Raw genomic sequence first — 25,162 nt, 5'->3', positions numbered from 1 at the left:
TTTCTAATAACGATAACAGACAGAAGGGGCAGCAAAATATAATTTTGTGATATTCTGTACCAAACAGACTCAATTGTTTCTAATGACTGGGATGGCAATAGATCCATTAATGCTTTTGCAATTGTTTCCCAATTGTGTTAACTGATTCCCGGAAAGATTGTTGTCATTTTCAAATTGAATTGAATTGAATTCTATTCTATTACAGTGCCAAATCACAACATCTCTAGACACTTTAAATATAGACTAAAGCAGAGACCTGACATTGTCCCACCCTGAGCAAGCATTTTTGCAACTGCCAACGAAAAACTCCCCCTTAACTGGAAGAAACATCAGGCAGAACCAGGCTGTATAGGGTGGGCAGCCATCTGCCTGGACTGTGTCGGGGGAAAGAGAGAGCAGAGGGAGAGAGGAGAGAGACAGAGAGAAATAGAGAGAGGGAGGGAGAGACCGAGAGATACAAGTATTAGCAATAACAACAATAGTAAAACTATGAAGAAGCAATAGCAACTAGAAAAATTGCTCCTCGGAGCACAGGTCTCCGCCAGGTCAGATGTGGGCCAACAGCAATCAGGATGGAATATGAAAGACTAGAGTTTCGGGGGGCTACGCCCCCCTCAACCCCAGCCGCGCACGGGGCCCAGCGTGGCCGTGTGTAGATTGGGGGACCCAAATCGCCGGAGTAAAACTGTGGAAAAGTTTTTTTGAAAAAGGAAAAAATTTGAAGAAATTATATTTGTTATGTTTCAGGGGGTCCACAGGGGGTCCGCGGACCCCCTGCTGGTCCACTGACCCCCTGTGGAGTGTTGGGACACGCGGGGACACCCCTGGAACATTGCGGACCATTTCGTTTTTTTTTTTTTTTTTCATGAAGGTGGTTGCTTGTTTCTGGCGCTGGCTGTGCAAACCTGGCAACCCAGCGCATGCTGCCGGTGGCGTTACACCAGAAATGGTTCCTGGAGAAAATGGTGACCAAAAAAAAATTTTGGAAAAAAAGGAAAATGCCCCTGCACCGGCTGCCTGCTGTTGTGGTGATTAGGTCGTGCGCACGGTAAACGGTACGAAGCTGCCTCCCCTTCCGTTTTGTCCGACATTTGGTGAGTAGAATTAATTATGTTGCGCGGTGGAAAAGGTGTAGTGAGCAGTGAGATGTCCCCTACGCGAGGCGTAAATTCAGTGCGGGCGCCGTGGCGAGTCAGTTGGCGACATGTGGTCTGGCGGTGCGTTGTTTATTCGATAACAGAGCTGTGGGGTGTCGCCACCGAGGGTGCGGAAGTCGGTCGCCATTTATATAGTTAGATAGGACGGACTAGGACTAGGATAGGATAGCACTTATATAGAGATAATGTGACTGCGGTCACGCTGGCCGCTCTTCAGAGAGAGTCAGTCGCACTAGCCGTGCTTCAAAAATGATTCCGCAGTTACGGTTAGGCGAACTGATGGTGCGTTCAATGAAATCGTAAATCCCAGTTACTTCAATATATACATGTAAAAATGTAATAAAACAAACTTAAAACATTGTTTGTGTCTAATGTTCTCGTCTGTGATTATTACCAAAATGTTTTACTGCACAAATTATTAATAATAAAATATTGTAATATTACAGAATCCCATACAGTTTAATGTAATTTTTTGGAAAATCATAAAAAAATCTAAAAACATAGTTATCACCCAACAACTATATATTAATGTGCCCCATGGTCTCTTGTACACCTGTGATGATTACCAATATGTTTTACAGTAGCAATTATTAATAATAAAATATTGAAATATTACAGAATCCCCATCCATTTCAATGTCATTTTTCAAAAGATCATAAAAAATTAAAAAAAAATAGTTATCACCCAACAACTATATATTAATGTGACCCATGGTCTCTTGTAAAGCTGTGAGGATTATCAATATGTTTTACAGCAGCAATTATTAATAATAAACTATTGAAATATTACAGAATCCCATCCATTTCAATGCAATTTTTCAAAGAATCATATCAATCAATCAGAGAAGAGCGTCTCAGAGCAGAGCGTCTCAGAGCAGAGCGTCTCAGAGCAGAGCAGTCTCAGAGCAGAGCGTCTCAGAGCAGAGCGTCTCAGAGAAGAGCGTCTCAGAGCAGAGCAGTCTCAGAGCAGAGCGTCTCAGAGCAGAGCAGTCTCAGAGCAGAGCGTCTCAGAGCAGAGCAGTCTCAGAGCAGAGCGTCTCAGAGAAGAGCGTCTCAGAGCAGAGCAGTCTCAGAGCGGAGCGTCTCAGAGCGGAGCGTCTCAGAGCGGAGCAGTCTCAGAGCGGAGCGTCTCAGAGCGGAGCGTCTCAGAGCAGAGCAGTCTCAGAGCAGAGCGTGTCAGAGCAGAGCAGTCTCAGAGCAGAGCGTCTCAGAGCAGAGCAGTCTCAGAGCAGAGCAGTCTCAGAGCAGAGCGTCTCAGAGCAGAGGCGTCTCAGAGCAGAGCGTCTCAGAACAGAGCAGTCTCAGAGCAGAGCGTCTCAGAACAGAGCAGTCTCAGAGCGGAGCGTCTCAGAGCGGAGCGTCTCAGAGCAGAGCAGTCTCAGAGCAGAGCGTCTCAGAGCGGAGCGGTCTCAGAGCGGAGCGTCTCAGAGCGGAGCAGTCTCAGAGCGGAGTGTCTCAGAGCGAAGCGTCTCAGAGCGGAGCGTCTCAGAGCGGAGCAGTCTCAGAGCGGAGCAGTCTCAGAGCAGAGCAGTCTCAGAGCAGAGCGTCTCAGAGCAGAGCAGTCTCAGAGCAGAGCGTCTCAGAACAGAGCGTCTCAGAGCAGAGCGTCTCAGAGCAGAGCAGTCTCAGAGCAGAGCGTCTCAGAGCAGAGCGTCTCAGAGCAGAGCGTCTCAGAGCAGAGCAGTCTCAGAGCAGAGCGTCTCAGAGCAGAGGCGTCTCAGAGCAGAGCGTCTCAGAGCAGAGCGTCTCAGAGCAGAGCAGTCTCAGAGCAGAGCGTCTCAGAGCGGAGAAGTCTCAGAGAAGAGCGTCTCAGAGAAGAGCGTCTCAGAGCAGAGCGTCTCAGAGCAGAGCGTCTCAGAGCAGAGCAGTCTCAGAGCAGAGCGTCTCAGAGAAGACCGTCTCAGAGCAGAGTTCTCAGAGCAGAGCGTCTCAGAGCAGAGCGTCTCAGAGCAGAGCAGTCTCAGAGCAGAGCGTCTCAGAGCAGAGCAGTCTCAGAGCAGAGCAGTCTCAGAGCAGAGCGTCTCAGAGCAGAGCAGTCTGTGAGGATTATCAATATGTTTTACAGCAGCAATTATTAATAATAAACTATTGAAATATTACAGAATCCCATCCATTTCAATGCAATTTTTCGAAAAATCATATCAATCAATCAGAGAAGAGCGTCTCAGAGAAGAGCGTCTCAGAGCAGAGCGTCTCAGAGCAGAGCAGTCTCAGAGCAGAGCGTCTCAGAGCAGAGCGTCTCAGAGCAGAGCAGTCTCAGAGCAGAGCGTCTCAGAGCAGAGCGTCTCAGAGCAGAGCGTCTCAGAGCAGAGCAGTCTCAGAATAGAGCGTCTCAGAGCAGAGCGTCTCAGAGAAGAGCGTCTCAGAGCAGAGCAGTGTAAGAGCAGAGCGGAGCAGTCTCAGAGCAGAGCGTCTCAGAGCAGAGCGTCTCAGAGCAGAGCGTCTCAGAGCAGAGCAGTCTCAGAGCAGAGCGGAGCGTCTCAGAGCAGAGCAGTCTCAGAGCAGAGCGTCTCAGAGCAGAGCGTCTCAGAGCAGAGCGTCTCAGAGCAGAGCAGTCTCAGAGCAGAGCGTCTCAGAGCAGAGCAGTCTCAGAGCAGAGCGTCTCAGAGCAGAGCGTCTCAGAGTAGAGCGTCTCAGAGCAGAGCAGTCTCAGAGCAGAGCGTCTCAGAGCAGGGCAGTGTCAGAGCAGAGCGTCTCAGAGCAGAGCGTCTCAGAGCCGAGCGTCTCAGAGCAGAGCAGTCTCAGAGCGGAGCGTCTCAGAGCGGAGCGTCTCAGAGCGGAGCAGTGTCAGAGCAGAGCGTCTCAGAGCAGAGCGGAGCGTCTCAGAGCAGAGCAGTCTCAGAGCAGAGCGTCTCAGAGCAGAGCAGTCTCAGAGCAGAGCGTCTCAGAGCAGAGCGTCTCAGAGCAGATCAGTCTCAGAGCAGAACGTCTCAGAGCAGAGCGTCTCAGAGCAGAGCAGTCTCAGAGCAGAGCGTCTCAGAGCAGAGCGTCTCAGAGCAGAGCAGTCTCAGAGCAGAGCGTCTCAGAGCAGAGCGTCTCAGAGCAGAGCAGTCTCAGAGCAGAGCGTCTCAGAGCAGAGCAGTCTCAGAGCGGAGCGTCTCAGAGCAGAGCGTCTCAGAGCAGAGCAGTCTCAGAGCAGAGCGTCTCAGAGCGGAGCAGTCTCAGAGCGGAGCGTCTCAGAGCAGAGCGTCTCAGAGCAGAGCGTCTCAGAGCAGAGCAGTCTCAGAGCAGAGCGTCTCAGAGCGGAGCAGTCTCAGAGCGGAGCGTCTCAGAGCGGAGCGTCTCAGAGCAGAGCAGTCTCAGAGCGGAGCGTCTCAGAGCGGAGCGTCTCAGAGCGGAGCAGTCTCAGAGCAGAGCAGTCTCAGAGCAGAGCGTCTCAGAGCAGAGCATCTCAGAGCAGAGCATCTCAGAGCAGAGCATCTCAGAGCAGAGCAATCTCAGAGCAGAGCGTCTCAGAGCAGAGCGGAGCGTCTCAGAGCAGAGCAGTCTCAGAGCAGAGCGTCTCAGAGCAGAGCGTCTCAGAGCAGAGCGTCTCAGAGCAGAGCGGAGCGTCTCAGAGCAGAGCGTCTCAGAGCAGAGCAGTCTCAGAGCAGAGCGTCTCAGAGCAGAGCGTCTCAGAGCAGAGCAGTGTAAGAGCAGAGCGGAGCAGTCTCAGAGCAGAGCGTCTCAGAGCAGAGCGTCTCAGAGCAGAGCGTCTCAGAGCAGAGCAGTCTCAGAGCAGAGCGGAGCGTCTCAGAGCAGAGCAGTCTCAGAGCAGAGCGTCTCAGAGCAGAGCGTCTCAGAGCAGAGCGTCTCAGAGCAGAGCAGTCTCAGAGCAAAGCGTCTCAGAGCAGAGCAGTCTCAGAGCAGAGCGTCTCAGAGCAGAGCGTCTCAGAGTAGAGCGTCTCAGAGCAGAGCAGTCTCAGAGCAGAGCGTCTCAGAGCAGGGCAGTGTCAGAGCAGAGCGTCTCAGAGCAGAGCGTCTCAGAGCCGAGCGTCTCAGAGCAGAGCAGTCTCAGAGCGGAGCGTCTCAGAGCGGAGCGTCTCAGAGCGGAGCAGTGTCAGAGCAGAGCGTCTCAGAGCAGAGCGGAGCGTCTCAGAGCAGAGCAGTCTCAGAGCAGAGCGTCTCAGAGCAGAGCAGTCTCAGAGCAGAGCGTCTCAGAGCAGAGCGTCTCAGAGCAGATCAGTCTCAGAGCAGAACGTCTCAGAGCAGAGCGTCTCAGAGCAGAGCAGTCTCAGAGCAGAGCGTCTCAGAGCAGAGCGTCTCAGAGCAGAGCAGTCTCAGAGCAGAGCGTCTCAGAGCAGAGCAGTCTCAGAGCGGAGCGTCTCAGAGCAGAGCGTCTCAGAGCAGAGCAGTCTCAGAGCAGAGCGTCTCAGAGCGGAGCAGTCTCAGAGCGGAGCGTCTCAGAGCAGAGCGTCTCAGAGCAGAGCGTCTCAGAGCAGAGCAGTCTCAGAGCAGAGCGTCTCAGAGCAGAGCAGTCTCAGAGCGGAGCGTCTCAGAGCAGAACGTCTCAGAGCAGAGCAGTCTCAGAGCGGAGCGTCTCAGAGCGGAGCGTCTCAGAGCGGAGCAGTCTCAGAGCGGAGCAGTCTCAGAGCAGAGCAGTCTCAGAGCAGAGCGTCTCAGAGCAGAGCATCTCAGAGCAGAGCATCTCAGAGCAGAGCATCTCAGAGCAGAGCAGTCTCAGAGCAGAGCGTCTCAGAGCAGAGCGGAGCGTCTCAGAGCAGAGCAGTCTCAGAGCAGAGCGTCTCAGAGCAGAGCGTCTCAGAGCAGAGCGTCTCAGAGCAGAGCGGAGCGTCTCAAAGCAGAGCGGAGCGTCTCAGAGCAGAGCGTCTCAGAGCAGAGCAGTCTCAGAGCAGAGCGTCTCAGAGCAGAGCGTCTCAGAGCAGAGCAGTCTCAGAGCAGAGCGTCTCAGAGCAGAGCGTCTCAGAGCAGAGCGGAGCGTCTCAGAGCAGAGCGGAGCGTCTCAGAGCAGAGCGTCTCAGAGCAGAGCAGTCTCAGAGCAGAGCTCAGTCTCAGAGCAGAGCGTCTCAGAGCAGAGCGTCTCAGAGCAGAGCAGTCTCAGAGCAGAGCGGAGCGTCTCAGAGCAGAGCAGTCTCAGAGCAGAGCGGAGCGTCTCAGAGCAGAGCAGTCTCAGAGCAGAGCGTCTCAGAGAAGAGCGTCTCAGAGCAGAGCGTCTCAGAGCGTCTCAGAGCAGAGCAGTCTCAGAGCAGTCTCAGAGCAGAGCGTCTCAGAGCGGAGCGTCTCAGAGCGGAGCGTCTCAGAGCGGAGCAGTCTCAGAGCAGAGCAGTCTCAGAGCAGAGTGGAGCGTCTCAGAGCGGAGCAGTCTCAGAGCAGAGAGTCTCAGAGCAGAGCGTCTCAGAGCAGAGCAGTCTCAGAGCAGAGCGGAGCGTCTCAGAGCGGAGCAGTCTCAGAGCAGAGCGTCTCAGAGCAGAGCATCTCAGAGCAGAGCGGAGCACTCTCAGAGCAGAGCGGAGCAGTCTCAGAGCAGAGCGTCTCAGAGCAGAGCAGTCTCAGAGCAGAGCAGTCTCAGAGCAGAGCGTCTCAGAGCAGAGCGGAGCAGTCTCAGAGCAGAGCGGAGCAGTCTCAGAGCAGAGCGTCTCAGAGCAGAGCAGTCTCAGAGCAGAGCGTCTCAGAGCAGAGCGGAGCGTCTCAGAGCGGAGCAGTCTCAGAGCAGAGCGTCTCAGAGAAGAGCAGTCTCAGAGCAGAGCGTCTCAGAGCAGAGCGTCTCAGAGCAGATCAGTCTCAGAACAGAGCGTCTCAGAGCAGAGCAGTCTCAGAGCAGAGCGTCTCAGAGCAGAGCAGTCTCAGAGTAGAGCGTCTCAGAGCGGAGCAGTCTCAGAGCAGAGCGTCTCAGAGCAGAGCGTCTCAGAGCAGAGCAGTCTCAGAGCAGAGCGTCTCAGAGCAGAGCAGTCTCAGAGTAGAGCGTCTCAGAGCGGAGCAGTCTCAGAGCAGAGCGTCTCAGAGCAGAGCGTCTCAGAGCAGAGCAGTCTCAGATTAGAGCGTCTCAGAGCAGAGCAATCTCAGAGCAGAGCGTCTCAGAGCAGAGCAGTCTCAGAGCAGAGCGTCTCAGAGCAGAGCGTCTCAGAGCAGAGCGGAGCGTCTCAGAGCGGAGCAGTCTCAGAGTAGAGCGTCTCAGAGCAGAGCGTCTCAGAGCAGAGCAGTGTAAGAGCAGAGCAGAGCGTCTCAGAGCAGAGCGTCTCAGAGCAGAGCGTGTCAGAGCAGAGCAGTCTCAGAGCAGAGCGGAGCGTCTCAGAGCGGAGCAGTCTCAGAGCAGAGCGTCTCAGAGCAGAGCAGTCTCAGAGCAGAGCGTCTCAGAGCAGAGCGGAGCGTCTCAGAGCGGAGCAGTCTCAGAGCAGAGCGTCTCAGAGAAGAGCAGTCTCAGAGCAGAGCGTCTCAGAGCAGAGCGTCTCAGAGCAGAGCAGTCTCAGAGCAGAGCATCTCAGAGCAGAGCGTCTCAGAGCAGAGCGTCTCAGAGCAGAGCGTCTCAGAGCAGAGCAGTCTCAGAGCAGAGTGTCTCAGAGCAGAGCAGTCTCAGAGCAGAGCGTGTCAGAGCAGAGCGTCTCAGAGCAGAGCAGTCTCAGAGCAGAGCGTCTCAGAGCAGAGCAGAGCAGACTCAGAGCAGAGCAGTCTCAGAGCAGAGCGTCTCAGAGCAGAGCGTCTCAGAGCAGAGCGGAGCGTCTCAGAGCAGAGCAGAGCGTCTCAGAGCAGAGCAGTCTCAGAGCAGAGCGTCTCAGAGCAGTCTCAGAGAAGACCAGTCTCAGAGCAGAGCATCTCAGAGCAGAGCAGTCTCAGAGCAGAGATAATCATCACAGCTTTGCAAGAGACCATGGGGCACATTAATATATAGTTGTTGGGTGATAACTATGTTTTTTGAATTTTTTGGAAATTTACATTGAAATGGATGGGATTCTGTAATATTTCAATAATTTATTATTAATAATTGCTGCTGTAAAACATATTGATAATCATCACAGCTTTACAAGAGACCATGGGGCACATTAGTATATAGTTGTTGGGTGATAATTATGTTTTTTGATTTTTTTATGATTTTTTGAAAAATTACATTGAAATGGATGGGGATTCTGTAATATTTCAATATTTTATTATTAATAATTGCTAATGTTTTTATTAATTGCTAATGTGGGGGCACGGTGGCGCAGTCGGTAGCGCTGTCGCCTCACAGCTAGAAGGTCCTGGGTTCAATTCCCGCCGGGGACGCTGTGGGCGCTGGGGGCGTGTTCTCTCCTCCGCGTCATCAGTGCCCATACCCTAGGTGGGGTTGGTGAAAGGGCCTTTCTGTGTGGAGTTTGCATGTTCTCCCCGTGTCTCCTAGGGTAGTTAATACCCTCACAAAAACATGCAGTAATCCTAGTCACTATACTGCCTCCCCCTGGTCAGCCGGGGCGCCTGATGGAGGGGAAAGGAACTGGTTGGAATAACGTGTTCCTTCCACGCGCTACGTCTAACCAGGGAACCTCCCCCCTGTCGGGTGATAAGAAGCGGCCTGCTTGCTCCTCATGCATTGAAGGAGGCATGAGCTTCAGCTTGGGCTCTCCCTAGGCTGGCAGAGGGAAGTAGTGCCCAGGATTACATAGGCAATTGGCACTGGGTGAAAAAATATGGGTTACAAAATCGTGGGATAAAAATTATAAAAAAAAAAAAAAAAAAAAAAAAAATAATAATAATAATTGCTAATGTAAAACATATTGGTAATCATCACAGGTGTACAAGAGACCATGGGGCACATTAATATATAGTTGTTGGGTGATAACTATGTTTTTTGGATTTCTTAATGATTTTTCTAAAGATTACATTGAAATGGATGGGATTCTGTAATATTTCAATAATTTATTATTAATAATTGCTGCTGTAAAACATAGCCTATTGATAATCAGTGTTGGGATAGTTACTAAAACATAGTAATATATTACTTATTACATATTACTTGTTTAAAAAGTAATGTAGTTACTTTACTTATTACTCCCTGCCAAAAGTACTTAGTTACTTATTACTTTAGTTACTTTTTTTTTTCTCGCCCCCAGAAATTGCATCCTTTCTCCCCAAAAGTCTGACTTTGCATTTTCAACATTAGTAGTTGTTTTTTTTCTCTTTTCTGCAGCCTACATTGTAAAATCCTCATTGTACACTCATTTGAATTATATTAACACTAAGACTTTTACTGTGTATGAATTCATAACTTACAGACTAAATGAAAACCATTTGACGACTATGAATTGAATACTAAGGACCTCAATGAAAACAAGTATTTTAAATTGTATTTAAAGGGCAAGACCACTTTGGTAGAGGTTTGGGTTGTGTATTTACCTTGCCAATAATTTATTATTAATAATTGCTGCTGTAAAACATATTGATAATCCTCACAGCTTTACAAGAGACCATGGGGCACATTAATATATAGTTGTTGGGTGATAACTATGTTTTTTGATTTTTTTATGATCTTTTGAAAAATTACATTGAAATGGATGGGGATTCTGTAATATTTCAATATTTTATTATTAATAATTGCTACTGTAAAACATATTGGTAATCATCACAGGTGTACAAGAGACCATGGGGCACATTAATATATAGTTGTTGGGTGATAACTATGTTTTTAGATTTTTTTATGATTTTCCAAAAAATGACATTAAACTGTATGGGATTCTGTAATATTACAATATTTTATTATTAATAATTTGTGGTTTAAAACATATCGGTAATAATCACAGACGAGAACATTAGACACAAACAATGTTTTTAGTTTGTTTTATTACATTTTTACGTGTATATTGAAGTAACTGGGATTTACGATTTCATTGAACGCACCATCAGTTCGCCTAACCGTAAAAAGCCACGTAGCTGCGCAATCATTTTTGAAGCACGGCTAGTGCGACTGACTCTCTCTGAAGAGCGGCCAGCGTGACCGCAGTATAATGTGTGAGCGTACCGATTTGCGTGATGTTTGGACACAATTTGTAGGAGAAATATATGTATTGTTAAATGGGCCACTCCTGTAAACTTTAGATGTCAATCTTAGCCAATCAGGATGGAATATGAAAAATCAAACAGATCCGTCTTATCTTGATCACATTTGTTTTACTTAAGTCAGCCTCCTGGTGGCACTATAAAAGGCAGATGTGAAAAATGCAAAGGTTTTTCCTTGGCCTCTAGGGAGTGCGCATACAAAGTTTTACACAGATCGGTGCAGTCAGAGGTAACAACGTGAATCGGCCTGTTTTAGTGCCACCATGAGGCTAATTTGTTGTTTTTTTAGTGGTATTTCTTCCTCTGCCTAGTGGGAATGTGTGTGCAAAATCTCACAGAAATTGCATGCTGTGTTCATGATTTGAGGTATTTTGTTCAAAACGGAGAACTCCTGCAAACTTTGGAAGCCAATCTTAGCCAATCAGGATGGAATATGAAATTTATTTATTTACGATTTATTTTGTTTAATGACAATATTGTTAGGGCTAGTGTGTGTGACCCAAGCGCACAGCAAGGAGGAGACGTAGGTAGGGTGAAGCCCGTGGGCGTATTTATTGAAAAGAGCAATCTTGGGTGGAAAGTGGAGTTGGTGTGGATAGGTGGCTCCGCAGGTCGGCACAACTCAGCGTTGGAATCCGGGGTACTGGAGAGGAGAGGAGACACAGGATCAGTGGAAATAATCACAGGGCAAAAGGCAACAGAAAGCTGGCACTGCAACTGCATGAAGTTAAACAGGCTGTTAAAGTAGCTGTGTAAATCTAAACTGGAGAGCACTACAACTAGAGTAAGTAACTACTGTAGGCTGGCCTGTACTTTACCGTACGGGTAGACTGGTGAAGCTCTGGCGAGGAGTGAAGTGCAGACTGGGGTTTTATAGTGGCAGCAGTTGATTGTAGAATGGAAGGCAGGTGTGGAGATTGGTGAGGGAGAGCAGGTGCGCTGAGTTGAGCCAGTGAGTAGTCAGAGAGAGGGGAGGAGCCGTGAATGTGAAGGTGAGGAGGACTGAGCCGTAACAAATATGCTGTGTACCGATTTGCATGATGTTTGGACAAAATCTGTAGGAGTACTATAAAAAAAATCGCTATAACAGGCCCATGTGAATATTTTGGGGCAGAGGTTCTGCTCTGGCATCCAGGGAGTGTGTGTGCACTGTTTCACGTCAATCGGGCCAACGGTGCTGGAGATTAGCTGTCCACTGACAGACACTCGGACGGACGGACGGACGGACGGACACACAGACGGACAGACAGACAGGGTGCAAAACATAGTCTCGGCCATGCCTTCGGCTGCCGCTTGGCGTAGACAATTATACAAGCAATAGCAACAGCATTAGTTATGATGACTAGCAACTCCACTACATCTCAGAGGCAAATATTGTACTTTTTTACTCTAATACAATTATTTTAAAACTAGTTACTAGTCACTTTGGAGATGTTGATAATCATTACAATACATTAACCACTTAAGCCCTATGTCATTCTTGGGATATTTGAATAGTTGATCTTAGAGCTCACAATGCATCACGTCGTGAGCCTGTATATATATTTTCAAAACGTTTGAAAAGGTTTCATCCAGTTAATCCAACAGGTCAGGTTGGCCAATCAAGGAAGCCGATGCAGGCAATCTCCCAAAAACACAGAGAACTTGTGCATCCTCCCTAGACCCACGGTCAGACAGATACAGATACAGATGCGTTTTTTCCGTTCTCGGAAACCATTGGTCTGTCCAAATTGCTATTCGACAGGGCAAACCTCGGGTCATATGAGCCCGATTTGAGACCTGTCCAGGCGCTTTCTGAGTTTGTCGACATCGGTGACAGACAACAGAGTCACAGACAGTGAGACAGCTAGACTGACAGTGATTTGGTAAATTAACATTTTGATGGAAATACGTTTGTACTTTTACTCAAGTAAAGTCTTGAATACAGCTCATTTTACTTGTAACAGAGTGTTGTGGTATTGCTACTTTTACTTAAATATACAAATCAGAGTAATTATTCCACGACTGTCGGCGTCACATGATGAATGAATGTATGACATAGGGAACAAGGGGTTAATGGCTGAGATACCAGGGTGGATGTTGTTGGCCTGGCATGATACTGTGCTCAGTGACCTATATGATGTCCTCGCGCCAAACCAGACTTTCATCAAGTTGAATCCTTGTGTCATCCCTTATTTTCCCCTTCAAAATGACTGACACGAACAACACTGTATGAAATGGTTATTTACTTTGTCACCAGACCAGAACATTTTGACACCAATTCTTTTGTTTTATTTTATCATGGGAGGAAAAGAAGACCTCAGAAAGATGCTCAGATGAAAGCTAAATGTGCTAAAATGCATCAGCGTATGTTTTTTTACTGTAAAAATAAAAGAAGAAATTAGGTGATTTCTCTCTTTGTTTTTCTTGTTCCTTGAGTGTTGCTATCTTTTTCAGAAGATCTCCATACAACAAACCATTTTAAGCATTACAGTGGTACAAGACACTTATTAAGTCTATCCTAAAACAAACAAGCAAACAAATAACAACATTAATAATAAGAATAAGAATAATACCTTCACTTTGTAGAAGAATCAGATTATTTAACACTGAGGGTGAACAGTAGACTAAAGAGCACTCTGTGTGCAGCACTCCATAACATGCACTTTGTGTATTACTGCAAAGTAAGTAATCAATATGGAATCAGAATGATGAAAAGAGCACAAACAAAAACAATTACATCTCAAACAAAATAGGGGAGTGAAGAAAAGAAAAGAGAGGGAAAATAAACTAGTGACGGATCAGCTTGGTCAATATTTTTTAATCACAAATACAGTGTGCATATATTAATTTGTTTTGGTGATATCATGCAGTATCACATCTCACGTCAACACGTACATAAGTGCAAGCTCACAATTGGCATAAGTGAATAATACAAGACAAGAACACAATATGTACAGGTATCAAACAATATATGAATGTACTCAATACACTAGAGAGAAAATATGGTTTTGCTAAAAAAGTGGACTACTTTATTTCTGATATCTTTTGTTTTCAGACCATAAATGATTGGATTCAATGTTGGAGGGAAAATTAATGTCGAGACCCCTATGAACCTCCTCAAATGTGGTGAAATATTCTTCAGTCTGTATGATATAATTGTAAAAAGGCCCAGACACTCCAAGAGAAGGAAGACAATTAAATGTGTCGCGCAGGTCTGCAGTGCTTTGGCCCTTGTATCAGGCCGTTTGCTTCTAAAACATGCAATAAGGATCTGAAGATATGTATACAGAATTGTCCCATTGCTTATCACCTGTGAACTAGCAACTGTAAAAAGACCATAAATGTTATTGATGGTTGTGTTTGCACATACCAGAGTCAACAAGGACGGGTTGTCACAGTAAAGGTGTGTTATCGCAGATCTACAGCGCGGTAAACGCAACAGAAGGATAAAGAGCACGCCCATCAAAAGCAAATTCAGGAGCCATACTATGGTGATTATTTTCATCATGTAGGAATTTGTCATAATAGTGGTATATTTCAATGGCAAACATATGGCAATATATCTATCATAGGCCATAGCAGTCAAAATGAACACTGCACCTACCCCATAAATGTGAATGAAAAAAGCTTGGGCCACACAGGCAGAGAAATGCATGGTCTTGGTGTCCAGCAGTATTTCTTTGATGACCTGAGGAAAGAGGGCTGTTGAGCCTATGAGATCATTGATGGGAAGATTCAGCAATAGAAGATACATGGGCTGGTGAAGGCTCTTGTTAAGGACAATGGTCAGGATTAGAACAAGGTTACAGAAAAGTATAATCAAATAACTTAGAGTTGCAAAAAGAAATGCAGGAAATACACTTTCAGGGGAGAGATCGAAGCCTTGCAGTGTCAAAGAAAATGATGTGTTGTAGTAGTCCACCATTATTCCAGCCTAAAAAAAAAAAAAAAAAAAAATACAGTATATTGTCACAACATGTTAACAGTTAATATATCATTTTACAAAACAGATGTGGAATGATTGATGTAGAATTGTAGATAATATTAAATAAATCTGTTACATAAATGAATCACTGCTGATGACATTGAGAACCCATTCATAGTTACATTCTTGCAAGATGGTTGGAAAAAATATCTCACCAAATGATTTCCAGAATAAAGTATGGCAGATTTCTTCACTTCTCTCACTGTCTCCACTTTATAACATTATCATTTCATTTAACTCCGACATGATAGTCTGTTCCTATGATCATTTATGGAAATAACAGTTTTGCACCAAAATAAAATCGCTGTATTGTTGCTCCTCCAGCAGCTCTGTACTTGTGGCTTTATAACAGTGCTACACTAGAGGTTATGCCACCACACAAAGCTCTCTTGGGTCCAATGAGGTGTTGTGAGGTAAAGTGGATCTAGAGATGTTGTCTGAAGAACATTAATCAAGAGTTTGTCACAAGAGACCATGGTTTGAAAAATATAAGTCAGTATAGCCAGCTTGCATGAATTTTGCATTTGTTTATAAATTACATTTACTGTACGTATATTAGGTAGGTAGGTAGGTAGGTAGGTAGGAAGGTACTTTATTCATCCCAGAGGGGAAATTAAGATGTTACAGCAACTCTCATAGAGACATCAATAAAAATAAGAAAATAAAAACACATTATAGTAATAGAAAACATCTAAAATAGGCATCTAAGCATAGTCAACCTACAAAATTAAAAATTGACAATTGACAGACCAAACACTACTAAAGAGTCCGATGGCTTGCATCCCACATCCCTCATCCTAAACAACCTGATCAGCCTGATCAAGCATGATCATTACATGACATATGGGTAACCTTGGTTCTACCCTGACACTTAGAGCAACGTGCTTGGGTTTTGCTTGCGTGTCAGGATAGTTTAATCATTCCTGTCAGTGTTTGTTTGTTAGCACGATTAATTGAGGCTATAGGCAGATCCTCATAACGGAATGGGCAGATTTCCATCAGACTTGGTGGAAATGATCACGCAAAGAGATGTTCTGGGTCAAAACCTCAAAGCACAAGGCAACAGTCTTGAAAGATGTACTAGAACAAGAGATGTTGGTGAATTATCCTATACGGCCAATTAAAGAAATGTAATAGATACTGCCAATGAAATACTGTAGATGGGCTCCGATAGCCTGACGGAAAAAGCTATTTATGTGTCTCTCTGTAGTGGCTTTGTGACGGGTGTGGGTCCTCTGCTGTACAATAATCTATGATCGTTTCTTTGATTTTGCTGATCTTCAATAAGAAGCTGTTGGCCTGGCACCATAGCAACAGATCTGCCACCTCCAGGAAGGCCTTCTCGTCACTGATTGTACCACGACTGTGTCATCAGCAAATTTTCATGATGGAGTTAGAGCTATTCCAGGTCACAACATCAGTGAGTACAGTGGAGGTGTACTTTATTTTGTATCCCCTTGAGGTTATTGTCTTTGCCAGGCCGATGGCATGGCCGAGACTATGTTTTGCACCCTGTCCGTCCGTCCGGCCGTCCGTCTCCGGCACAGTTGGCATGAGGAAGCGAAACTATGCACACACTCACAGTCCCTGGATGTCAGAGTAGAACCTCTGCCCGCCACCAGGAGGCCGATTCTTGCAAAACACATTTTTTTACAGTGCTCCTACAGATTTTGTCCAAACATCACGCAAATTGGTACACAGTATCTATAGTCATTAAACAAAATAGATTTTTCATATTCCATCCTCATTGGCTAAGATTGGCTTCCAAAGTTTGCAGGAGTGCTCCGGTTTGAAACAAAGTGCCTCAGATCATGAACACAGCGTGCAATATTTTGCAATATTCCGATAACCGAAATACTTCCAAAACGTTAATGAAGTCCACGATCATAACACCAGAGGCAGCTCCACGAATCATGTTCAACCCAGATTTGTCTCAACAAAGGGAATGAACTCGTTCTCATGCTATTCAACAAAAATGTGAAATGCCCTACCAAAAAGAGTGTAAAACCCTACTCACTTTCAAAACTGCCCTAAAGATACACCTTCAGGAGGCTGCAATTCGAAAATGGCCCCTGTCTAAGTCTTAACCTACGATACCTTGGTCAAGGGCACTGGCAGGATTATGAGTAACAACATGCATGTCTTTTGGTGTGGGGGGAAACCGGAGTATCCGGAGGAAACTCAACGCAAACATGGGGAGTACGTGCAAACTCCACACAGAAAGGCCAAACCTAAGACCCTCTTGTTGTGAGGCAACATGCTAACCGCTGCACGGCCATGCTGCAGGGGTCTGCACCCTGCCTTGGGGTGCTCTGTTGTTGAGGGCGATGGTGACTGAGGTGTGTCCATCCAACCTGGGGTCCGGCAGTCACAAAGTGTAAGATCCAGGTTCACAGCGAGGTGTTCGCAGTTTTAGAACTTTTATCGATGTTGAACATGCTGTTTTTCTGTACCTTTTACTAAGCTCCCTATATTGCCTCTCTTGAAGCCTCTCTTCACTGACTTTTTTTTTATGTGATTCTAAGATTGGGAAGGTCAACCTAAGACCACTGTTGTTTACACCGAACCTGCAACGAGTTCACCATTTGATGTACCCTATATAGACTTTGTTTAGACTGTGTTTTTTGTTGTCTTGTATCTACAGTACCTGTATGTGTTGCTACAAAACCAATTGCCTTGAAAATGTTGAACATGTAAAACAGTTGCCCAGTAGTACTGTAACATTAGTATGAAATATTTAGTTCAAGGTTTATTGAACAAACATTGGGTAGCAATGGGTAGGCCACCGGGCCTAGTGGAGATGTGCTCTATGGAGCATCACTTTTTCAACATTTGCATGTGCTTTATAAATAAATTGACTTGACTTGACTTTTAGTTCTATGTTTTTGCGCTGCACAAAGTCTCCAAAACACTTAAAATTGAATTCCTAAAGCCTGCATACCATACACAAAACAATCTACTTTGATTTTATAGCCCGCTTCCTTTGGAGCAAAAATCCTACTTTTATTCTAGAAAACCTTTGGTCCTCATATTTAAAATGCTTATTTTTTAAATGTTATGACCCTTGGTCATAGTGTAGGCATATTACGAGCCTGTTTTTTGTTTGTTTGTTTTTCTTTTCTCTCCTTTTGTCTTAGTTGCAACTTACAGGTATAGTGTGATTGGCAGATTGTGTGTGTTGGAAATTCAATAATTCCTCGGTGAGAGAATGAAGTGTTAATACTGAAATATGGTTTCAGTAGATTTATTAAATACAACAGATGGCAATAATATAACAATAATTCCTATGTAATATGATAATGAGAATAAGAATAAGGAACAGAGAGGGAGAGGGAAAAGGGATGGACGGAGATGGAGGAAGGAAAGGTGGACAGGAGAAAAGGGATGGAAGGAGATGGTTGGAAAGGTGGACAGGGTCAGGTTGCCTCGGAAGGCAACGGGAGTCAGATCTGTATGTTGGGGCAGCTTAAATACAGGGATACATACACATTGTTAGGATAACACTGAGGACTGACATTCTTCTGTCTGACCAAAAGATGTGTTCTAAGCACTTGAGTATGGAATGTCAATTCTGCCTGACTATGAAATGTGCTGCTCCACGCTCAGTGTCCAAGAGCAGCGACACTACCCTGACCAACTATAAACATGTGTTCAATTCTCATTGACTGAGAATGGAAGGCCCACTGCTATATGCCGAGGCCATAGTCACTGCCCTAGCCAGCATAATGACGCCTGATACGAGAAACATTATCCTTGCGTTCATAAAACCTTATAACTTGTTGTCTTGCTGTCTAGGTCTGCCGCTTGCCTACAGAGGAATAGCTATTTGACCTTGCTGTGTGAGCCTGCTGCTTAATAAGTACACTGAGGGTGTACTAAACTCATAAGACATATTATCAGACTAATTGACTTCTCTTGGGACATTACATTCAGACAAATCAGCATACATATATATGTATATACATATATTAATATAACTGAAGCAAGATGAATACTAAATGCATAATCAGTGTGTGTCTGATGCATCCTGGTTGTGTGGTGATTGGTAGACTTTGTGGTTGATTCAAAGGTGTCCTGGGTACCGATTGGCTTTGGGACGACGTACAGCTCTCCTAGGACAGCTGAACAGAAGTCAACATTTCTCTGCCCTTGCCAACACCGGCACCTAACATGACCATTCACCCATTCACAGGTGTGTGTGTGTGTGTGTGTGTGTGTGTGTGTGTGTGTGTGTGTGTGCGTGCGTGCGTGCACGTGTATCCTAGTATGTAGGGTTAGTTTTAATAAATATAAAATAGTAGTGAGAGTAACTGATACTGAGGCTCTCCTGGCCATTGTATTTTTGTGAGTTTTAAAGCAGATGGAGGCTGTGAAGTGAGACTGGCCTCTGTAAATGTTCTTACACATAGTTGTGTTTCCTACAGTATGTGCCGGTACATTTCCTGGTCATGTTGTGGCAATAGGTTAGAGACAGACAAATTTTGCATGGGTTTGTTGTGGTTAAGTAGTTAGGAAAGAAATATGCACATCCAGTGGTCGCTGGTGCAGGACAAAGTAAAAGCGTAAAGAAGACAAAGAAGAAAAAAGAAGAAAAAGAACGCAGCTGAAGAAAAGAAGAAGAAAAAGAACAGCTGAAAGCTCCGAAAATATGTTCTGTATACACACAAACACAATATTTCGACCAATTATTTGGTCAAAATGTTGAGGTTCCGCAGGGCCGGCGCGCCCATTAGGCAGAGTAGGCAGTTGCCTAGGGCGCCACTAGGGGGGGGGGGGGGGGGCAGAAAACGGTGGCGCAGCGCTGTCAGACATAGGATAGGCTCCTGTCCTCTGAATTACTTTCTGTTTAAAAGAGACTGAGGTGCTCTTATTTTTAAATGGCGGAGGGGGGGGGGGTAGCAGTTTACAACTGTGCAGCCTGCTGAAGTAGCTCAATGTTACAAATTTCAAGTGAAAATTCAACCTAAAACTTCAAGCCAAAATATTATAATTTGATTTAATACAAAGAATAACACCCTTCCAAAAGCTAAACCAAAGAATGTCTATTAATATGTCATTATACAGAATGTCTATTGAAGTTTCATATCGATATGAACTGCATATTATTACAATGCTGACACGTATGGACCAGACCATCTATCTGCATTATGTTAAAAAATCACCTTAATAAACAATCAACAAAAAATCTGCTGTTTGAATTTCCTTTAATTGCATGAATTATAAAGGTGTTTTAAACAGTGGTATTTATTCAGCAGTATATATATTAACACATTTCAGTACTTTTACCTCAGTAGCATGATGTGAACATGCTTAAACCATTTAAGCATCAATATTGATTGTTTATATCTTTATCAGTGCCTAAGCCCATCACCATTTTCTTTATCGCATACATAAGGTGCCCTTCATAATATCTCCTATTTATGGTTCACATTAGATACATTAATTAATAACTCATTTATATACAGTGCTTACAACGCTGAATTAAATCACAGGCTTTTCAGTATAATTACAGTGTTATAGCACATTTTTAAAGGGGGTCCAATTCAGCCATGTATCTAACATCGGTGTTAAAACTACAATAAACCATGTCTACATAACACATTATGGGGTTACTTTTGACATAATGATAAGGATCTTTATTTATATAGCACCTTTCATACATAGAAGTGCTTTACACACAAAAAAGAAAGAGCATAAAAAAACAAGACAAGTACATAAAAAAGGAAAGCACAAAGAAACAAATCAAATGAGCAGAAAACAAAAAAAAAGGACAGAAAATACCCACAGAATATCTGATTAATCATTGCGATAAGCAAGGCAAAATATATATGTTTTAAGATTACACTTAAAAATATCTACTGATTCAGCCATTCTCAGATTGACTGGCAGGGAGTTCCAAAGTTTGGGGGCATACAAACTGAGCTGCCTCTTCATGTCTCTTGACAGTTAGAACTTCTAAACATTCAGTGCCAGAGGATCTCAGCGACCTATAGGTTCATACCTCTTGATCATACCTGACATGTATACTGGTGCACAGTCTTTAAGTGATTTATAGACAAATAAAATCATTTTAAAAGCTATTCTGGAAGTAACGGGAAGCCAATGCAGAGATCTTACCGGTGTGATGTGTGCTCTGCGCTTAGTATTCTGTATTATTTGTAATTTTGCAATTGCTTTCTTTGGCAGACCAGCTAAAAGAGTGTTAAAGTAGTCTATAACCTACTAGTATCAGCTTTTCAGTATCAGCCTGAGAGAGAAACTGCTGCACCTTAACAATGTTTCTGAGGTGATAAAAAAGAGCTTTTGGTTATATTTTCTATTTGAATCTCAAAATTTTAATCTGAGTCAAGTATGACCCCTAGATTTCTGACCTGGCTTTTAATGTTAAGAGCGAGGGTTTTTAGGTGTGCAGACACCTAAAAGCACCTCTCTCTGCTCTTTCTCACCAATGACCAATACCTTCGTTTTGTCCTGGTTAAGCTGATAACATGATACATGCGTGCATATAAGAGCTTGATCACTGCATTTTGGATGTACAGTATTTGAAGTTAGGTACGTTACAGCGTGACACAGTATGAAAGCCAACATCCAGGTCTGTGTTTCTGATCACTGTCAGGTGGATTTCCCTTTATATATAAATTTAGATTTCTCTTTTAACATGGTCATCATATTTCTCTTAATTTCTTTTGTTCGTAGTCCATATATAAGAGGATTCACAAGAGGCGGGAAAACCAAAATAGACACACCTAATGCCCTTCTCAGGTAAGGTGATGCCTCTTCAAAACGATGAGCAATCAGAGTACAGGCAGTGTTTAATTCTAGCAATAAGAACACTACCAGATGTGTACCACATGTGTGGATGGCTTTCACCCTGGCATCTGACTGGTTATTCTTTATGCAGGTAATCAAAATCTGGATGTAGGTGAAACTGATCACTAGTAATGATCCCCCTTGGATAAGAGCTGTGATAAACAACCCATAGTAGTTATTCACAGAAGTGTCTCCACAAAGGAGTTTCACCAAAGATGGATTATTGCAGTACATATCCACAACAGTCCTCCTGCAGATTTTTAACCGTGTGACCAGACCAAGCAGCAATAAGATCAAGGTGAAATCTATGAGCCATACAATTACAATAATTCTTACTAGGGCATTTTGAGTCATGACAGAGTTATATCTCAAGGGCCAGCATATAGCAACATACCGATCATATGCCATGGCAGTCAAGAACAGTAAATTTCCTGTACCGTAAAGATGAAGGAGCAAAGCCTGGATATAACATGCAGGATAGGAAATAGATCTGTTCTGTAATATGATGCTGAGCACAAGCTGAGGGAAAAAAGCTGTAGCACCCATAATGTCACATATAGGCAAGTTGAAAAGCAGGATAAACATTGGCTTATGCAGAGTTCTTTTCATGGCAATGGTTGTTAATAACAACAAATTACAAAAGAGAATGAATAGATAAGTAAGAGTCCCCAAAATTAATGCTAGATAAACCATTGCAGGAGATAGGTCTAATGGTATCATTGTCAGTAATGTTCCATTAATAAGCGAGGTGTTAGTCACCATGATTATATCATGCTGTTAATTGATAAGAAAAGAAAAAAGTTAATATTTAAGCACATCTCTAACTAAAACAATATTATCATTAATAAATACAGACAATTATTTCATAGTAGAATGATGATAAGATCACAATAAGTTATCCTACCTATTCCTCCACCACAGTGGAGACGTGTCATTAGATGAACACAGGCTCTTTTATTGGGATTTAGTAGGACAACCCATTAGATTGCCCAAGAGTGCAGGTCTGTCATACTATATTATTCTCCTAAGTATACAATATACTTAGTTGACCAGAGTCCCCCCAGGATAAAGCTTATTCATTGCGACCGTAGGTCGCACTTACTACAGAAAGCTGCTCCAGGTGTCCGTCCGTCACTCCGTCACACACGTCACACTTTTGCCCTGCTCATATCTCCGCACCCATTGCCCCGATCCATGCCACATTTTGCACACACACTCCTTACCTGCCAAACTACACCCTCCAAGGACCCCCGGAGCTCCAGGGACCCCCAGCTGCCTCGGGGACCCCCAAGTGTAAAAAATGAGCACATGTGGACAAATTACCAAATGACCACCCCAACGGGGCTGCTCACGGGGCATTCCCGGGGACCACCCACTCCTGGTGCTCCAGAACGGATGCAAAAGTGGTGGCGCCCCCAGTGGAGGACCCCCTGCCACTGCAGCTCACATAAAATGCCGTAACTCGGGGGCTTGCCCCCCACGAACAATCCCTCCTTTCCCCTATAAACACACTCTACGGTCGCTTATCTCCCGATTAGGGAGTCTTACTGGTTATATCAAATGAATTTGTTTGGGTTGGCCCCAGCCGGGGCTTGATCAACCCCGGCTGGGTCACCTGGGCGAGGGTGTATGTTGCGAGACCCGAAACACCCGATGACCCCAGGCTACAACACTGATGATATGTCCCAGGTGCATCCACGTGATGTTTTTTATTCTTTTTTGTATGGCTTTACAGATCTCAAAATCATGCTGTAGAACATAAATTAACACGAACAAAGCGGATTCAGCCGGGAATTAAAGAGTCCTGGTACTTTATGGTACTGTATATTACCCTTGACATTAGCACAACAGAAATCATTAGGTCACCAACGGCATGTGCTGCTACTTCTGCCAGTGGGAAAATAGGCAGAAATAAAGAATGTATCAAAACACTTTTCATTATTTATTGGCAGACTCTGTTTTGTTCACACAGCTTTCCCTTTTACGATATGTTGCATTATAAGACAAGGCAAAGTTGATTTCTATAGCACATTTCAACGACAAGGCAATTCAAAGTGGTTCACACTAAACATTAAGGGTGTTATGATGGTTGTTTGGTGGTTAGCACTGTTGCCTCCCTCGGTTTGAATCCCACTGTGGGCCGACTGGGGCCTTTTCTGTGAGGAGTCTGTTCACATGATGAGTTTCCTCCAGGTCCTCCGCCTCCCACCAAATGACATGCAGGTAGGTTACTCACTTGACAATGGGCCATTCGAATTTGATGAGCATATTAATATGTATTTCTGAGTCTTGACCTGTGGGTGCACTCCTTGTCTACCCAGTACCTTTCCACTAGTACATGCCTGATTGAGTGTCACTCCCCCAAATTGGCACAAGGTGCCTTTTGGGTATTTATTGTCACCCTGACCATGGCTCTTATCAGATACCCTGAAGAAGGCCGCTTGTCGGTCCGAAACGTTGGTTTCCCTGTGATTATTATTAAAAAAGTTGGCATCGGCAGCTACGAGTGTGCGGCTCTACTTCTTTTTCTTCATTCAGTGTTTTTGCCGTGAGCTGGCACCTCATGAGGACTGGTGTGCTGTGCACCCTCTGAAAAATGCAGGTAGGTTACACCAGTGGTTCTCAAAGTGGGGTCTGGGAACCCCCAAGGGTCCTTGAGCGGATTCCAGGGGGTCCCCAGCAAAATGAGTTAATATAACATCAAAATCTGTTTGACCACTTTAACACTAGGGGCTCTATTTTCGCCGGTGCCTTACCCGCTGGCACTACCCGCTACCCGTGAATTACGCACAAGGGAGCTGGCAATGTCCCTAAACGGTATCTTGCGGCCGCTATACCCGCTATTCATTATGCCGACTCCGTTATTTGCGCCTGGAGGTTGTTGTTGCGCTTTCCCTAAAATTGCTATCTTTGGGAAAGAGCATAGTGAATTCTAAAACCATCCGCTGTGCCAAATGCGTTTATTAGAGCGCGCCTGCAATGTACATGTCGGGAGTCGAGCTGATGGGTGCACAACAGCACAACATTCAGAGGTCTTCTTCTCTCCTAATTCTCCACGTATCTCTGTGATTCAAATTTTCCTATAATCAGCAGAAGTGAGAGTGTCAATTCCTTGTGTCAATTGTGTCAAAAACATAATCATCAGGTATTATGGTTATACTAGGAGGAAGATTTTTTTCAAAAAAGTGTACATAAAGTGTTAAAATTATGTTTTTATGTGGACACACCTCCAGTTCATTAAGTATACCTGGTTCTCACCTTAGCACCTCCTCCACCACCTTAGCACTTTTCTATTGGCACGTTTGACCCTCAAGGTTTCAGCCTCCAGGAAGAAACTCAAAATAGTCAGAGAAGACATAAAACACCATAAAAACACCACCATAGACACATGAAAAACAGAAAAAGTGCAAAATCATGGCAACCACTTTAAATTACAGCAATCTGCTTGTGTTCTGGGTTAATCAAACAAACTCTGCAGCCCCACTGGGGAACCGATAACATTAACACATTGTGAGCTTGTAGATCGGCTATTTTAAATATCTTGAAAAATATATTTTAATAACAATCTATCCTATCCTTCCTTTTCCAGCCTGTATTTTGTGTACAGTCTAATAATGTAGAGAAAATTTATTTTACACTAATCTATGGCGTTAGGCCTATGTGTGCTTACTGACTGAGCTGGTACAGCATTGATAGGCCTATTGGTGTTGAATAAGGCCTGATCTACAATACTGCATCATATTTATTTTATATCCTGTCTCAGATTAGGTTATTTAGTTATTTAAAATAAATGCAAAAGTGCACTTTTTTCACTTTTTAACTCACACTGAATCTATCTATTTCTGGCAATATACAGTAGCATGGGAACCTTTTGAAATCACATTAAAAAAAAACTTTTTACATTTTCTCATTTTCTCAAGATATTCTCACTCGACTCCTGGTTTCAACTTTACCAGGAGTCCCGCCCACTGGAAGGCTGAAGTACTGTTTTCACTTCCAACTTATAATAAATTGCTGCATCCTCTAAAAACATTTAAAATGACAGGTGCACAACAGAAGCGGACTTGAGCCCTGTACCGATAGGCTTGGAATCGTGAATCATCCGTTCTCGTCAGCACGCAACATGAGAGAATAGCCAGGTCAAATCAATGTCTGAGGCATGGGAATCCCAATACCAATCCTATTCTGAGATATAAAAAACAACATTGATTTGGAAACCCAACAGGCTGGTCAAGCAATGTCTTTATTTTACAGTTTACAAGAAT

At 44.5% G+C, this 25,162-nt stretch overlaps 2 protein-coding genes across 2 annotated transcripts; both read right to left on the bottom strand.

The window, feature by feature from the left end:
• Positions 1 to 13,091: 13,091 nt before the first annotated feature.
• On the bottom strand, positions 13,092 to 14,027 carry LOC311050602 (olfactory receptor 52B2-like; the record flags this gene model as incomplete). The annotated part of the gene is made up of 1 exon (XM_084064688.1): positions 13,092 to 14,027. One exon carries the CDS (start codon positions 14,025 to 14,027, stop codon positions 13,092 to 13,094), a length of 936 nt encoding a protein of 311 aa, XP_083920814.1.
• A 6,672-nt stretch (positions 14,028 to 20,699) lies between these two features.
• On the bottom strand, positions 20,700 to 21,590 carry LOC311050600 (olfactory receptor 52B2-like; the record flags this gene model as incomplete). The annotated part of the gene is made up of 1 exon (XM_084064685.1): positions 20,700 to 21,590. The coding sequence occupies one exon, from the start codon at positions 21,588 to 21,590 to the stop codon at positions 20,700 to 20,702; it is 891 nt and encodes a 296-aa protein (XP_083920811.1).
• Between the last annotated feature and the right edge of the window lie 3,572 nt (positions 21,591 to 25,162).

The sequence above is a fragment of the Gymnoscopelus microlampas genome, assembly GCF_963454915.1.
Source record: "Gymnoscopelus microlampas genome assembly, chromosome: 8".
Classification (NCBI taxonomy): Eukaryota; Metazoa; Chordata; class Actinopteri; order Myctophiformes; family Myctophidae; genus Gymnoscopelus; species Gymnoscopelus microlampas.
The sequence above is the reverse complement of the archived record's forward strand: the minus strand, read 5'-3'. Positions and strand labels throughout refer to the sequence as shown.